This window comes from Berkeleyomyces rouxiae, assembly GCF_048999995.1.
Source record: "Berkeleyomyces rouxiae strain 22BRR77 chromosome Unknown BrBRR77_ptg000001l, whole genome shotgun sequence".
Taxonomy (NCBI): Eukaryota; Fungi; Ascomycota; class Sordariomycetes; order Microascales; family Ceratocystidaceae; genus Berkeleyomyces; species Berkeleyomyces rouxiae.
The window spans coordinates 4,439,403-4,454,478 of NW_027396491.1; the positions used below are offsets into that span (position 1 = coordinate 4,439,403).

The following is a 15,076-nucleotide window of genomic DNA, read 5'->3' on the forward strand; positions in this document are numbered from 1 at the left end:
AAGGACTGCGACTGTGACGGCCTCCTTCGCCCGACGATCATATTCCAGCACTCCACTGTATCTCAATTGCAACAGAACCCAAAAAAAAGCAGAAATGGGCGCCAAGCAGAAGTTCGAGCTCAAGACCCCCAAGGGCACCCGTGATTGTGCGTTTTGCTGGCCCCCCCCTCGTGTAGCCATGCGGCTCTCGTTATTTGGAATTGCTTCTTGGAGGCTCAACCCGGCACGCGGTTTTATACTCCGTTCTGACTAGAGAATGCCTCCAAATAGGGTTCGGTACGGATATTACTATCCGCGACCACATTTTCCAGACCATCACTGGCGTCTTCAAGAAGCACGGTGGTGTAACTCTGGATCAGCCTGTGGTATGTGAGCCTCTGGCTTCCGCGATGCGCCGCATCTTTCTGCAGGACATGTGACGTCAAAGCTAACCCAGACTCTGTGTATGTTTAGTTCGAGCTGAAGGAGATTCTCACCGGCAAGTATGGTGAGGATTCCAAGCTCATCTATGACCTCAAGGTACCTGAATATCCCCTCCAACGCCTCGCGTCCCAAACCATTTTTTTTTCCCAAACGCCATTGCGCCATGCGCCTTCACCAGACAAAGTCCCAGCTTGGCTTACACAACTTTACGATAACAGGACCAGGGTGGTGAACTGTGCTCGCTGAGATACGATTTGACGGTTCCCTTTGCGCGTTTCCTGGCCATGAACAAGGACATTCAGAGCATTAAGCGGTACAACCTGTCCAAGGTCTACCGTCGCGACCAGCCTGTAAGTTTGGTGTTGCTATCCAATTTCCCTGTTACATTTCGTGCTAACGACGTCATAGGCCGTGACCAAGGGCCGCATGAGAGGTATGATCAGCTCTCAATTCCCCCTATCTGCATCGTTTATTCTAATGCCATGTAACAGAGTTCTACCAATGCGATTTCGACATTGCCGGCACCTACGACGCCATGTTGCCCGACAGCGAGATCATCCGCATCATCACCGAAGTTTTCAACGGCCTTGGCTGGGCCGGCAACTACACCATCAAGCTGAACCATCGCAAGATCCTCGACGGTATCTTTGAGGTGTGCGGCGTCCCTGCCGACAAGATTCGCACAATATCGTCTGCTGTTGACAAGCTTGACAAGGCTCCTTGGGCCGAAGTCCGCAAGGAGATGGTTGAAGAAAAGGGACTGGCCGAAGATGTCGCAGACAAGATTGGCGAGTGGGTTGTGCTCAAGGGCAAGCAGGATCTGCTGCAGAAGCTCAGAGAAAACCCTGAGCTGGCGTCCAATGCCTCAATGAAGGCTGGCATGGACGATTTGGAGCTGCTGTTCATGTACCTTGATGCGTTCAAGTGTCTTGAGCCTGTGTCGTTTGACCTCTCTCTGGCACGCGGTCTTGAGTAAGTTCTCTGATGATGACGGCGCCGTTCCGAATCTTAGAACACTGTGCTAATCAATTATAGCTACTACACTGGTCTTATCTTCGAGGTTGTCACTAAAGAGTCTAGACCCGAGGTTCCTGCTGGCGGAGCCGCCCCTGCTGAGGGCGAATCCAAGAAGAGCAAGAAACCCAAAAAGCAGCTTTCTGAGGATGATGACCGGTCATCTGACCCTTCTGTCGGTGTCGGCAGTGTGTAAGTCTTCCACGGTTTGTATATAGACATGTTGATTCTGCAAGCTAACCTGATGCCTTCCCAATCAGTGCCGCTGGTGGCCGCTACGACGAACTGGTCGGCATGTTCTCTCCCAAGAGCAAGATCCCGTAAGTCAGCTATTGGGCCTACCCCTTTCTCCCTGTACACTTGGCATGATCTAACTATATACAGCTGTGTTGGTATCTCGTTCGGTATTGATCGTATCTTCTCCATCACAAAGGCCCGGCTGGCTGCGGAGAACCGCGAGGTTCGCAAGAATGACGTCGACGTGTTCGTAATGGCTCTTGGCTCTGGCCTGATCAAGGAGCGCATGCAGGTTCTGGCCACCTTGTGGGATGCGGGAATCAACGCCGAGACTCTGTGGAAGACGTAAGTTTATTCAGTGTAAACGTTTAAACGCCTTGCATGTGATTGGTTCATGACTAACGTTTTTTTCCTCGCCTTTAGCAAGCCTCGTCTGCCCAACCAGTTCAAGGCTGCCGAGAGCAATAGTGTGCCTTTTGCGTGAGTTTTTTTTTTTTTCTTCTTTTTCGGGGGATTTACAGGGCCACCAATGAATAGTTATGGTTGCTAACAAACACAAACCAACAGCTGCATTCTTGGCGAAGATGAGATGGCCAAGGGCCAAGTCAAGTAAGTTTCTTGGTTTTTTTGTTCCCTTCATCCTTTTATTGCTCAGACCGCCCACTACGTCACTACAAAAAGCTAATCTCAATGTGTTTTTTTTTTTCTTATTTTAGGGTCAAGGAGATGGGTCTTCGTGATGGTCACCCTGAGAAGGAGGGCGTCCTCGTGCCTCTAGCCAACTTAGCACAGGAGGTCAAGGCCAGAATCCAGCGCAAAAAGGACCTAGATGACATTACGCGTCAAGCCGAGGGCTTGAGAGTTGTTCACGGCATTAAGGGCGTTGCTGCTGCTGCGGCTGTCGCTGTCGCTGCCGGTGCCGTTGCTGTTGCCGCTGCTGTGCCAGAGGAGGGCGTTGTGGCTGCTGGCGATGTTGCCACGGAGGCAGAGCAGGCACCTGTGACTGATGCGGAGGGCGAGAAGAAGGAGTAAGAGATCCTTTTTTGATAGCCAGGCAGAGCGGCGACGATTCCATGTCATGCCATGCCAGGCCATATGCACATGATTCAGGGTATACTACCTATTATATAGAAGGACGGCGAGCAAAAACAAAAAAGCAACCCTCCCCGAAGAAGAAGAAAAAAAGACTTGCTTTTTGTGTTGAATCTTGAATTTTTTTACAAGTACGTCAAGCCTGTCACATGAGTACTATGCAGTGGTTGAGATAGAAGATGGTCTACAATGCATCTATTTCTGTAGAATGCGGTGCGGTGGCGAGCTTGGGGTAGTTCGGGACGCAATGGGCATAAAGACAGGGGAGGGCAAGGAGGAGGGGGGAAGAGAGGGCGAGCCATGCGATGCGGGCGGGGTTCCAGAAGTCAAAGCACAGATTAGCCTAGCTTGTGTCTAGTCAGTCCCAAGAGCATCTCGATAAGAGAGGGAGGGAGAGAAGAGGAAACACAGGCATTGAATAGTTACAAGGATGGAATATAGGTTCACGATGAAGGTGGAAACGTACGATGAGAGAGAGAGGGGGGGATTTAGGATGCGGTGGTGGGTGATAAGAGAAGGACATGCGGAGGGAGGGAGCGTAAGTGTAAGTGTGTATATAATTTCTTGTAAGAGCAGGAATGTCATTGACAAAGGACGATAGGGTAACTAGGCTGGTGGGTTAACATGCTTTGAGTTGTATGAAAAGATATGTGGATACTATTTTCAGATTCGGAAATAAAAAAAATTAAAAAAAAGTCCGAAATTAATGACAAAAAGATGCGAAACAGAGACAAGTGCCATCTCCCCCGCTCATAACAGTCACAAGTCAGTGACAATGACAGCCCCTCCCTTGGGTCTGACGGTCCCGGGAACGTAAAGAAAAAGAGAAAACAGGGCCCACGGAAAAGGGCACGGCGTCTCGGAAAGACGGCCATTGGCGAGGGGGGGACAACAGAGAAGATAGAACAAAGTTACAATGGCTAGTTAGTTGGATGCACTTGGACTGGTCCTTGGCCTCGTAGTTCTTGGCTTGGTGTACACACGACTACGACATCTGCCGATCTGGTCTACACATGCGCGCGCGGCATCAGATTGGATTCGGGTAGTGCTTCCATTAGCCCAGCAAGACTTTGTGTGTAAATAGGGCTAAGACGTCCCGAAAGAGAAGAACGAGACGGCAAAAAGAAGAGAGCGGCAGTATGTTTTTGGACTAGGCCAGGCGCAGGTAGCATAGAAGGACGATGCACAGACGTTCTCCCTGTACCAAGCGATGCTTGTAGTAAATGTATGTACATGCAAGTCCAAGTCCAAAGAGTCCAAAGGACGGCGCGCATGCAAGATGCAGGCGCTCTGACCGCAATGTCTCTCCACGTTGTTCCTGGTGGTCCTAATATGCAAGAGTATTATAATGAGGAGGATGAAAGGAATTGTCAAAGTCTGTCGGATATCAGGGTTGAGCCAGTAGGTCGGTTGCAGGCTCAAGACATCTGTGCCGAGAACGGGAAGCGCTGTTTGAAGATTTGCAGGCTTGGTTGGTGGGTGCTTGGGAGCGTGAAACGGGAAGCTGGTCATTTGCCAGTATTGGCCGTCTTCATCGCGGGCGTACTGGCTGGTGGTGAGAGACTGTATCAGATTCTGATGACATCACATGGCCAACAGCGGCCCGTCAAGAGCACACGGACACAGACAGAGACACAGACTCACACGGACAAGTAACTGTAAGTATGCATGACATGTTACGGATGCAGCCAGCATCTGTTCCTAGACACACGCGCGTAGACTCGCACATCGCCATCTTGCCGTCGCCCAAGCAATCATGCACCCGAAATGAGGCAGCATGCACGACAAGTTCACGTCACGCGTCGCGATGATGCGCGTCGAGCTGGCCCGGCTGGATGGGCAGAGCAGGGCAGGGCAAGGCAAGGCAAGGCTAATCTTGTTCCTGCATTGGGCGGCATGGCTGTGGCGATGCGATGCGATGTGATGCAGACAAGTAAGGTATTAAGCCACAGCCAGCAGGTAATACAAGTAGCACGAGCACGAGCACAAGCACAAGCTCTGGCTTGAACCGACGTTGAACGGGCGGAAGAGGCGCCACAGCGGTGCCGTAGCCCAGCCACGTCCAGCTTGTGGCTAGCACCTGATGACCCACCCAACCAGCCAGTCAGCCAGCCTCCATCCCACTCGGGAACCCGTGTTCTGTGCGTTTTTTTGGTGTGTGGGTGGGTGGGGCCCTGGCCCGGGCTTCATCTTGCCTCCCAAACACACGCCACCCACCGCAGTTGTTTTATAGTTTTCTGTCCTGAATTAACTGTTGAATTCTCCTCGGCACGGGGGGAGAGGGGGACATGTTTCCTCCTGTTCGTGACATCGGGAGGCAATGCGAGGCGGCATTTTCAAACACCAAAAGTAGAGAAGTATACATGATTTGTCCAAGCTTGAATGAAAAAAAAATATTGATGAAAAGAATCGCCCACAGAACACCATCCTTCTAATTCTAGTGCTCTATCTCGTCCCCTCCTCTGTTCTTCTGCCTTCTATCAACTAAAACTACCTGTAGGGCTATTCCTTACATCGGCGCGCGCTGCTGCAGGTTTCTCGCAGCAGGTTTTTGGCACTGTTTTTCACTCATCGCTGTTCTCTGATTGGTCAGCCGGGCCCATTGTCTCTCCAAGCTAATGCAGGAGTGCATACGATATTGACCCTGCACGCATGTACCGTCCAGGAGGCTTTTCCCTCCCACGCACACACAAAGCTGTCTACTTTTGAACATTGTTTGTCTGCATGCAATCCTTTGCCCATCGAGGTATGAACCCAGCCCAGTCCAGTCCCGTTGCCGTTTCAGAATACTGATTTATCACGATAGGCAGGCCAAAAACTGGATATGGACATCGCTGGTGCTCCTGCCAGGCCCTGGGCCACCGGGATCATGGCACGGCCTCCGAATAGGGACTCCCCTGTCCATGGCCGCGGGTCCCTGACGTTGCAGCCATTTTGTCTTTTTTTCAGTCGTACTGGCCCTGGTCTGGTCTGGTCTGGTCTGGCTTGTCTTGGCCTTTATTCTTGTCTTCTCTCTTACTTACCCCAGGCCTGGCCAGCCAAAGTTAGTGGCGTTCAAGTAACACACTAGAAATTTGGAAAGCCATAGTGAGGCAAAGTCCCCAGCAAGGTCCGTCGCCAAAGCCGAAAACCACAAAGAACCTCGTCGACGACAGATCATGGCAGAAACAAGAAAGCCCGTAGAAGCTGGCCTTTCTGACGATCTCGAAGTCGAAGTCGAAGCCACTATCGAACACAACAAAAAGGGGTCCTGAAGCCATCACAGGCCCAAGGTAAATCTGCTGAACCCCGTTCCCTCCCCTCACTAATTCATATCCGGTTATCCCCTTCTCGCGCTTCTCAGGGTCCTTTGAGCAATCGAAGAACAGAAGGGCCTCGATTTCAATAGAAGGACTCCAAGTTGTCCTGTCCTAAGCTTGTTCAGTTTAGGCCTTGCTCAAATCCCAATAAGCTAAGCTTTTAAGCCCAAAATCCGGACCGCTAAGCTCAAGACAGCCATTATCAACAGCACTTGAGCCGCTATGGGCTTCTTATGCTTTGTCTTTATAGATAAGTGCATACCTTTTTCACTTGGGCTCTCTCTCTCTCTTTCTCTGAGCTTTGACCCCGTCGCCCACTTAGCTCCGCCGATAGCCAGCGAGATCAGGACGCAAAGCAGCCCAGAAATGGTTTGTGATTATTAACTTTTCGACTAGTCGCCCAGATTCGGTATATTTTTTGGGGCCTGGTTTTGTTTCCCACGTGCTTCGTCGGCTTGGCTTGGCTTGGTTTTCTGGCCTTTGCAAAAAAGAAAACGAGGGATATGGTGGGATTCGGGTAGCTTGAAAAGAACAACTTGAATTTCACTTTGACCCCCGCTATGGAATCCATCACCATCGTCAAAGGGGCCCCGTCGTTCCCAGCAACCGATGTGCACACGCCGGGACTCGGTCGGCCCGCAGTCTTGAAGTACCATGTATGTATGTATGCATGTATCAACATTCATGACTACAGATCATCGACTTTTGTCTTGTATCCTCAAATCTCACTAGCTCGGGCACCCGAAACCCTTTCAAGGCGCATCTGTTCTGGGTTGTTTTCAGCTTGTTGTTATCCGTCACCAACCTCATTTCCCACCAAACGCCTCCTTTGTTCCATGCTGATACCCAGGAAGCCCTAGAGCCAGAGAGTGAACCTGTTAATGTACAGCCCTCACTTTGCACTCGTGGTTCCAGGGTTCGGCAGGCTTTAACCCTACCCAGCAGTGACAGGACTACCTAAAGTTGATACGCTTTGCACAAAGTGCATGGGTATTGTTTTGCATTTCCACAACCAACTAGTCACATAATCACCACAAAAAGATCCTTTACGAACAAACTCCTGACGTGACGTGTTCATGTCAAACATCTTTCCATGAGTTTAAATAAACGCAATCTATGAAATCTGTTTACCAACAGAACAAACAAGTGCAAACAGACCATCACCAACAGAGTTAAGCTTGAGGCAGAATCTGAAGCAAGGGAAGTGTGAGCCAGAAGTGAACCATAGCATGACAGGTGAAGAATGAACAAGAGAATGCGAGACCAATGCGCTTCGAGACACATCTCTCTCCCCTGGCCGCGACTCTTAGTCTATACGAAGAATCGATGCCACTTGGAAGCCCTGTGACACATTCCACAGCGAGGGATAGTGACGATATATCAATGTGAGGAGGAAGCAAACGAACAACACAAGTGTTTGTTTATGAAGCCGTCACCACAAGCAAATCATCCCTTGATTCGGACATAAAAACAACCAAACAAAACAAGTCATCCCACTGCCAGCACACGAGCAACCAATTTCACAAAAAGAAAATTTCACAGCTGAAGTCCATTCTCCAGGGAGCCGCCCCATCGTACAGAGCAGGGCCTGTAGACCGGCTGCACGCTGTAGTTCCGCAGAGCCCGGAAGCCTCGATGCATATACCCGCGAAGCTGAACAGCAGCAGGCGAGGGAGACGATTAAATTACAAAAAAAGGCGCCAATAACTATGCACATAGACATGGCTATACTTGATGTATACAAGCTCAGGTATACCTTGCATAGAGAGAAAGCTGCCCACGCAGTTTGTACGTGGAGTTGCTCGTTTCGCTATCGCCATCATGCTAAGATGTGCTGCTTCATTAGTGTTACGTGCACAAATGAAATCTTTTCTTTCAACTTGCTGTTCTTTCTGCATTATGGACACACATATAGAACTACACTGCATACGTCTTATCCAAGAGCAGTCAAGGGAGCTTCCCCTCTTGTTGGTAGCACATCTAGATTCGCCTTAGTACAGCTCTGATATTGACATCGACTTCTTAATACCGCGGCCATAGCTGCTGAGCCGTACGTATGCGTTCCCACGCCGTGTGATATATGCCAGGCAGTGTGTATTAAGACCAAGGCGGTTGGGTAACGGAATACCTCAACACGGACCAGCAAACTAGCAGGCGTCCAGCCCCTTGGGAACAAAGCAGACAGACCCAGGAGAACAAGCATGAGTGGGACAGCTGGATGCTGTATTCACATCATAGCATAGCAGACTAAGACAGGCTGCCAGCTGCTTCAATGGATCCACGTGCAATGCAATGTGAATCTTTCGTATATGTATAAGTAGATACACGAGGAGTATACTCGCCAATTAGCTAACTGTCGCAATTCTATGTGTGAAGTTGAAGTCAAGTATGTATTTGCCAGGGACCAAAGTCTCCACTCCCGCGTCAAGCAACTACCATGCGAAACAAAAGGACGCAGAACCAAGACAACCCCCATCACGATAGTTACGCCTACGATAAGGGGAGAGACCAGGTAAGCACTACCAGCGAAGAAAAAAGTGACAGCCGAAGAAGGGAAGAGCGATGCCAAAGAAAAAAAAAGAGTCACTTCCCTGGGTTCACGTTGTTTCCCGTGCCTCCATATTGGCTTTCACCCTTCATTTACTTGCATGTTTTAATTGGTGCAGTCCTTTGCTTCCCTGCACCTGCTATAATACAGCATGTCAGAGGTTTCACATTGTCGAACCTTTACTTGATAGACGCAAGGAATGGGGTTTTATAGTTACCTTTGCATTTGGGTTAGTTGAAGGAAATGTATGTACTCAGTCTCCTTGATTCTCGTGTCGACATGTCTATATCTGCACGCAGGTACGATCGCCAGTACATGCAGATATACCTGTAGGCAGTTACCTGTATAACTAGCTAGTTATTGCATAACAAGTTATGTAGTTGCGTGGAAGAAAATCTTGCGTGCTTTCATGTTTGCTTGGACGAGGTAAGAACTTGCACAATGGGCACCCTTTTTTGCCCGCATGTTTTAGTGTGTTCATGTGCCGTGCCACGCGTTTTTCGCCAACTATTGGACAACTGGCTCTTCGTTTGGAGAGAAGCACAGGTACTACAAGTGCTACAAGTGCTACAAGTAGTCAACTACCACAAGTAGCTAGTACTCGTGTCTATCACCGTTTGCCTAGCGGGATACTGGAAGGCTCCCTTTGGAATTCGGCTGCTGCTGGGCCTATCGGCCACTGCTATTGGCTCCCTTTGTATTCTTGACCCGATTCGCCTGCAATCATCGCCTCTGCGAGATCCGCAGCCACGGCCACTGCCCAGAGCACATCGGTTGCCGTGACTCTGTCCTGTTGTCTCCGGACGAGCCTTGCCACCAAACCACAGGTTTTTTTGTCATGTTGCTATCCCCTGCTCACCTGTTGAATTTATCGTATTTTACAACCCCTGCCACAACCCCCTTGTCGTCCCCCATCCAAGCCGTTCTTCCCTCCCACCCTGAATTGCTGCCCGTCCTCCCCATGTGTATGGGACCCCCCTGAACTACCATGGAAGGATCCCTGTCCCTACCTGAGCATCAACCTGTGCAAACATTTAACCGTTGCTGGTTTTCTAGGTCCTTCCCATCCCACACAGGCCGTTTGTATTCTTGCTTCTTGCCTCCTGTAACCTGCTTCCTTCCTGCCATCTGCGTTTGCCACTGCTCTGCTCTTGCCCCCCCGCCCTACTCCCCTTCTTATACTTAATGGCTGCCGTCCCTGGCTGGGCTTGATGGCTTCATCCCGTCCATTGTCGTTCTCTTCTCCCTCCAAAATTCTTCTCAACTACCCTTTCCTGCATCTCTCGTCTTGTCTCCCAGTCACCACTTATACAGACGCTTCAACTCTCATCAACCACTGACTGTCTGGCACCTTTATTTCTGTACCATCCTCACACCTCACATCCAACACCTGATAGTTCCGCCTATTCTCGCCATTTACCTCGCCGCTCACCATGCCGGGTCTCATTCCGTTGGTGTTGAACACCAAAATTGAGCCTTCATCGTCACCGAACCGTCGCTCAGTCTGCTTCTCTCCCACCAGCGCCACCATGCCCAGCTCTCCTCGCACTCCCCTTGCTCTGGATTTCTCTACTGTAATGGGTGTCTCTTTCCCTCTCCCCGAGCCCTCACCTAGAACTGGCTCATTTCCCAAGCTCTCATCACCAACTCGAAAGACATCCTTCTCTGCCATGTCACCTGAGAGAGCCCCCTCAAGGGCATCTTGCACCTCGCCCTCCTCGTCCTTCTCCACTTCCATTTTGACTGGCTCTCCTTCACCCAAAAACCGCCGTGCCATGCCCACGCCTTTGCCTTCAATACCCTACACTGCTTCCGAGTGGTGCAAAGTCATTGCAGAGGTGAAGCGCCAGTTCCTTGGTCGCCGCTTCAGAGCATGTGCTTCCCGGTGCACTGAAATTCTAGACAACGTGCGCGATCTTGTACGTCATTCCAACTCTTATATCCCATGTACTCTCCCAAGTCTCAACTAACACAAAGCACCGTAGTCACAAGTAGAGTCTGTCTACGTCATCAGCTTGAACTTCTATGCCGCGAGTGCCCTGGAAGCCAATGCGCTTTCACTCCCTTCATCATCAATCTTCCGCATGTCTCTGCTGAAAAAGGCCCGCTCTTACTACCAGAAGGCTTCTGAGATGCTCCGAGATGCCGATGACAGCATGTCCGAGTCCTGGCGTCGTCTCTCTGTCTCTACTGCCTCTAGCATCAACACTCCCATGTCATCCATCTGCTCATCATCCCGCAGCCCTTCCATCTGCTCGCTGGAGGACCCCAAGGATATGCCTGCCCCGCCTCCCATCAAGAAACGCGTGACTTTTAGCTGCGACCTGGAAGACCCTGTTATCCGCCCAGACTCCCCAACCCTTGGTTTCGACGAGTTCCTGGGACGTGAATCACCGGAGCCTGTAATTATTCCCCGTGTACCAATGCACATCACCACCATGCCTCCCTCAGCATTGAAACAGCCTAAGCCGGTTTCTCCATCTTCATCTCAAAGCTCGCCTGCATTCGAGTCGAATCCTTTCTTTTCCGACGCAGACATGACTAGAGGACGCTTCTGCGCGCTCCTATCTTCTTTGCGTTCCGAGGTTGCTTCTCATTTGGCTTCTGTAGAGGCCATAATTTCTGACCCCGAGAACGGACATGGTAACTCGACTCCCATGTCTTCAGGCCGCTCAACACCGATCGATGCATTCAAGGATAGCTTGGAGATGAGAAGCCTTGATATCAAGGCACGCATTGAGCGCTTGCGCACCAACAATTGGCAGCGTCGCCGGTTCGATGCCGGCAAGTACAAGGCCCTGGCGGAATCTGCCTTGGCCGAACTCGCATAAAACTAAAAAGAAAACCCCCCACCCACCCAAAAAATTAGCAACAAACTTCACACATCATAACGACATCTTTCCTTTGTGTTTCAATATTGCGGCCCAATTGTACCATACTATACCACACAGTCTGGTTATCACGTCGCGCTTCGATCGATTCGATACTCGCTCAACCATCTGATATCCTCCTCGGTTCTTTCTTTTTCTCCATGCATTTGCCCTTTCCTAGTTTATATTCCCCCTTTGCTTTCCATAGCGCGGTGTTTGGGCTATAGGCAAAATCACCTTTGATGTGATATTTATGCCTTTTTGTTTTCGGATTTGATATTTAGCAGGCATGGCCATGTCAACTACTACCATGTAGATAGCTTTTTTCTTTTAGCTTGTGTATATATATGATAAGCACAAATTCACTTTTTGATTGAACATCTATTCCATCGAGCTCTAGTGAATGCAACCTGCCATGGATAGTCCTTTGCGACGACGGTTACTAAACATGGCGGGCCAGGTTAGTCAGTCCGAGACCGAGGGGTCTTGCTCGCCCAGACAACTAATAAAAGGATCTTGATAATGGCGGACTTTTGACAGACAGACAGATAGCTTGGGTCTGCTCTCAGTATGGCAGAAAGCACAGGCCCGGCCCGGTTGGGATGTATTTACAAGCAGACCCCTCCCCCTTGTTGTTGTCAAGTTCGGTTCACAGGTTCAAGAGCGAGCGCGTCAAACCTTTCTTTGACCTGTCGCGACTTTTTTTTTTGTTTTCCCCCGGTAAAGCGGGTTAAGATTACCACGTCGCAAACTCCGAGCGCTGACAGGGGGAGGAGGGTTGAAGGGTTGAAGGGGCGGCCCTGATCTGCGCGCGTCGTTGTCGTCGGGAAAAAAAGAAAAGTTAAATTTGGGCAACTTGGCTTGCCCTGGTCGGGAATAGACGTGGGTTACATCCGCCTTGAAGTCTTCCGTGTTTGGACAGTAAGCAGAGACTTTGTGGGTTTGTTTAGGACGTCAACACTAACTGCGAGTATTTGCGTGGAGGTGTTGGGTCTCGTTTATATTTGCCCAAGAGGGTGATAATAAGAATGGGGATGGGGAAGGTTGGCGGGCAAAAGCATCGGGGCTCTGTTGGACGCACCACCACAGAGATTATCATACACACGCACACGTCTTCTTCGCTTCTTACACTAACTAACTAACTTGTAGTTGTGCCAGTTTAGCTGTCGCACAAGTTGAAGTTGACATCGACAACCCCAGAGACCGGCTGATCCAAGGCTAATCTACACATGCATACCCTAGGCTCCACAACCCCACATGGGGGCTGTCGACAAGCTCGCCAGGGCCAAAGCGAGGAAGATCTCCATTTCTCGTAGACTCTTCAGCCGCTCCAGCTTTCCATCCAACAACGAACGACTGGGTTGTGAGCGCCGGCTGTGTTTTTTTTTCTTGTTCCTCTTCTTGTTCCTTTTGTTCTTGGCTTCGGGGAGGATCTCCACCGCCGTAATTTCCCGCGCTGTTTATCCCTCAGTGGAGCCACCAGCTCCTGAAGCCCTGCGTGCATTCACACAGCCCACACCACACACCACACACACCCACGATGACCACGCCAACCGCCGCCTCCGACTCTCCCGTCGCCATCTACGCCGAGCTGCTCGCAACGCTGCGCCAAATCTCCGTGCACATCCGCCTCGCGACGCCCGCCGACGCCTCGACGCGCGTGCGCCTGGCCGACGGCGGCCAGCGCCTGCTCGTCTCGCACGGCGCCCACACCCAGACGCTCCTGCTGCCCGCGGCCGCCAGCGCGCACGCGCCCGTCGACCTGCCGCTGACGGCGCCCGCGTTATCCGCCGCGTCAGCGCGCCGCAGCGCCGCCTGGAAGCTGCCGCTGGCGCCGGCCGTCGCGCTGCCGCACTATGCACACGAACTGCACGACGTCCCGTGGGAGGCGCGCGATCTGCGCGCCGGCGCCGAGGTGCGCTGCCGCGCGTGCGAGGCCGTCGTGGTGCCTGCTAGTGCGCTGCGCGAGTGGAAGGATCTGCCGAGCGAGAATTGGGCCGAGATGATGGAGTTTTGGCACTGCCATAAGCCGCATGTACCGCCGGCTGATGCGGCAGACGGCCGGGAGGAGCGGTTGACTGAGCGCGCGTATGGTGCGAATGCGACTATCGTGGCGCGCAAGGGCGTGGGGTTTGTAGACTTGACGTCGTTCCTGCTTGTGGAGGATGACGTGCAGGGTGTCAAGGTAAGACGAAGACCACAGTGTAGCTACGGCGGCGCGCAGCTGGCCGTATTATGATGTTCATGTGTGTCCGCGTAGGTGCATGTTGAAGCCTCAGAACCAGGCAAAGCTGGCTGGCCCGTTGGCACATCTTGGCCATGGCTTGGCCGACCAGCGGGGTTCAAAGAAGGTGGCCGTGTCCCGTCCTGCCCAAGCTCTTTCACGCATGTGAACGAGTCTGTCCGGCAGCACGATTTGCCCTGTAGCACGGCCGCCGATACAAAGCCCCGAGAGCAAAACTCCCACTCGCGTGCCGGCCGATTCTGCTGCGTTGCGGACTGTCCTGCATAGGGCGGCTTTGCGCGCAAATGAAGGCCGGCATGCGTCGTTGAAATCTCCCTGCATTCCGGCATCACAGACCGGGGCCTGTGCCCAAGGCATGCGCAGGCTCCCCCCCCCGGCCGGATATACGATGAGAAACAAGTCCTTTCCCTACATTCTCTATATCTTCTGAAATGTCTATGCTAAACAGCCCGCACGGGATCACCTCGGCTGACGCCATTGCAGTTCTCGCCGACCCCGACACCGCCGGACATCCCCGACACCGCCACCACGACCGCGCCGCAGTCCTTTGCTCGCCCGCCGCCCACGCCCGTCCACTGCGCCCACTGCGCAAGCCGCCTCGGCAGCCACGACGCCCAGCGCGCCTCCATCGCCCTGTTCAAGTGGCAGGTTACCACGCCCAGCAGCGTCGCGCCGCCCGCCAGCACCGCGTGTCTGGCTGCCAGCTTGCTGGCGGGCATGGCGCGCTCAGGCTACGCCAAGTCGGTGCTGGTGCCTGCGGCGCGGGTGATTAGCAGCGCGGGCGGCGAGGAGGCACCGGCGGCGGCGGCGGCGGCGAGCGATCCCCTCCTCCTGCATCTCTGGATCATGAACCCCAGCACAACGTACTCGGCCTCGGGCGCCGGCGAGGCCGTCTCGGCCATGCGCTTGATGTTCAAGATGGTCAGCAGGGCAGAGGCGGACAGGCTGCTTGACGGCGCAACCTCGGACGTGCAGGAACTGGTCTGGCCGCGCGAGGCGATCGCGGACGCGCTGCGCACGCTGCAGCGCGGCTTCGAGATTTTGCCGGCCGAGGCGCGGGAGTTTCGTGATTGGAAGGTGTCGATGCTGGATAAATGGCAGAGGCCTGCGTAGATTTGCGGCGGACGGTGTCGGGTTCTTGGTTGTGTTGGCCTTGATAGGGCCGGCAGAGCAAGGTGGGCATGAGAACACGAATGACGACATGCATGATACATCTACAGATAAGTGTGATGGAAGAACAAGGAAAATAGTAGAAATAAGAAGAAAGGAAAACCACAAAACAAACATTGGCTGTTCGTTGATGCCGGCAATATGCAGTAGAGAGATATGAAAAAAAAGAAAAAAAAAA

The 15,076-nt window shown here is 52.2% G+C and overlaps 3 protein-coding genes across 3 annotated transcripts; all 3 read left to right on the forward strand.

Moving 5' to 3' along the window:
* Window positions 1-94: 94 nt before the first annotated feature.
* On the forward strand, window positions 95-2,706 carry BROUX77_001248 (uncharacterized protein; the record flags this gene model as incomplete). The annotated part of the gene is made up of 12 exons (XM_073745656.1): window positions 95-146; window positions 271-365; window positions 454-519; window positions 642-773; window positions 832-856; window positions 915-1,395; window positions 1,459-1,629; window positions 1,698-1,757; window positions 1,822-2,019; window positions 2,098-2,154; window positions 2,242-2,283; window positions 2,391-2,706. The coding sequence occupies 12 exons, from the start codon at window positions 95-97 to the stop codon at window positions 2,704-2,706; spliced, it is 1,695 nt and encodes a 564-aa protein (XP_073609483.1).
* Window positions 2,707-10,046: 7,340 nt separating this feature from the next.
* Window positions 10,047-11,444, forward strand: BROUX77_001249 (uncharacterized protein; the record flags this gene model as incomplete). Its single annotated transcript, XM_073745657.1, has 2 exons — window positions 10,047-10,532; window positions 10,599-11,444. 2 exons carry the CDS (start codon window positions 10,047-10,049, stop codon window positions 11,442-11,444), a joined length of 1,332 nt encoding a protein of 443 aa, XP_073609484.1.
* Window positions 11,445-13,023: 1,579 nt separating this feature from the next.
* On the forward strand, window positions 13,024-14,841 carry BROUX77_001250 (uncharacterized protein; the record flags this gene model as incomplete). The annotated part of the gene is made up of 2 exons (XM_073745659.1): window positions 13,024-13,668; window positions 14,212-14,841. The coding sequence occupies 2 exons, from the start codon at window positions 13,024-13,026 to the stop codon at window positions 14,839-14,841; spliced, it is 1,275 nt and encodes a 424-aa protein (XP_073609485.1).
* Between the last annotated feature and the right edge of the window lie 235 nt (window positions 14,842-15,076).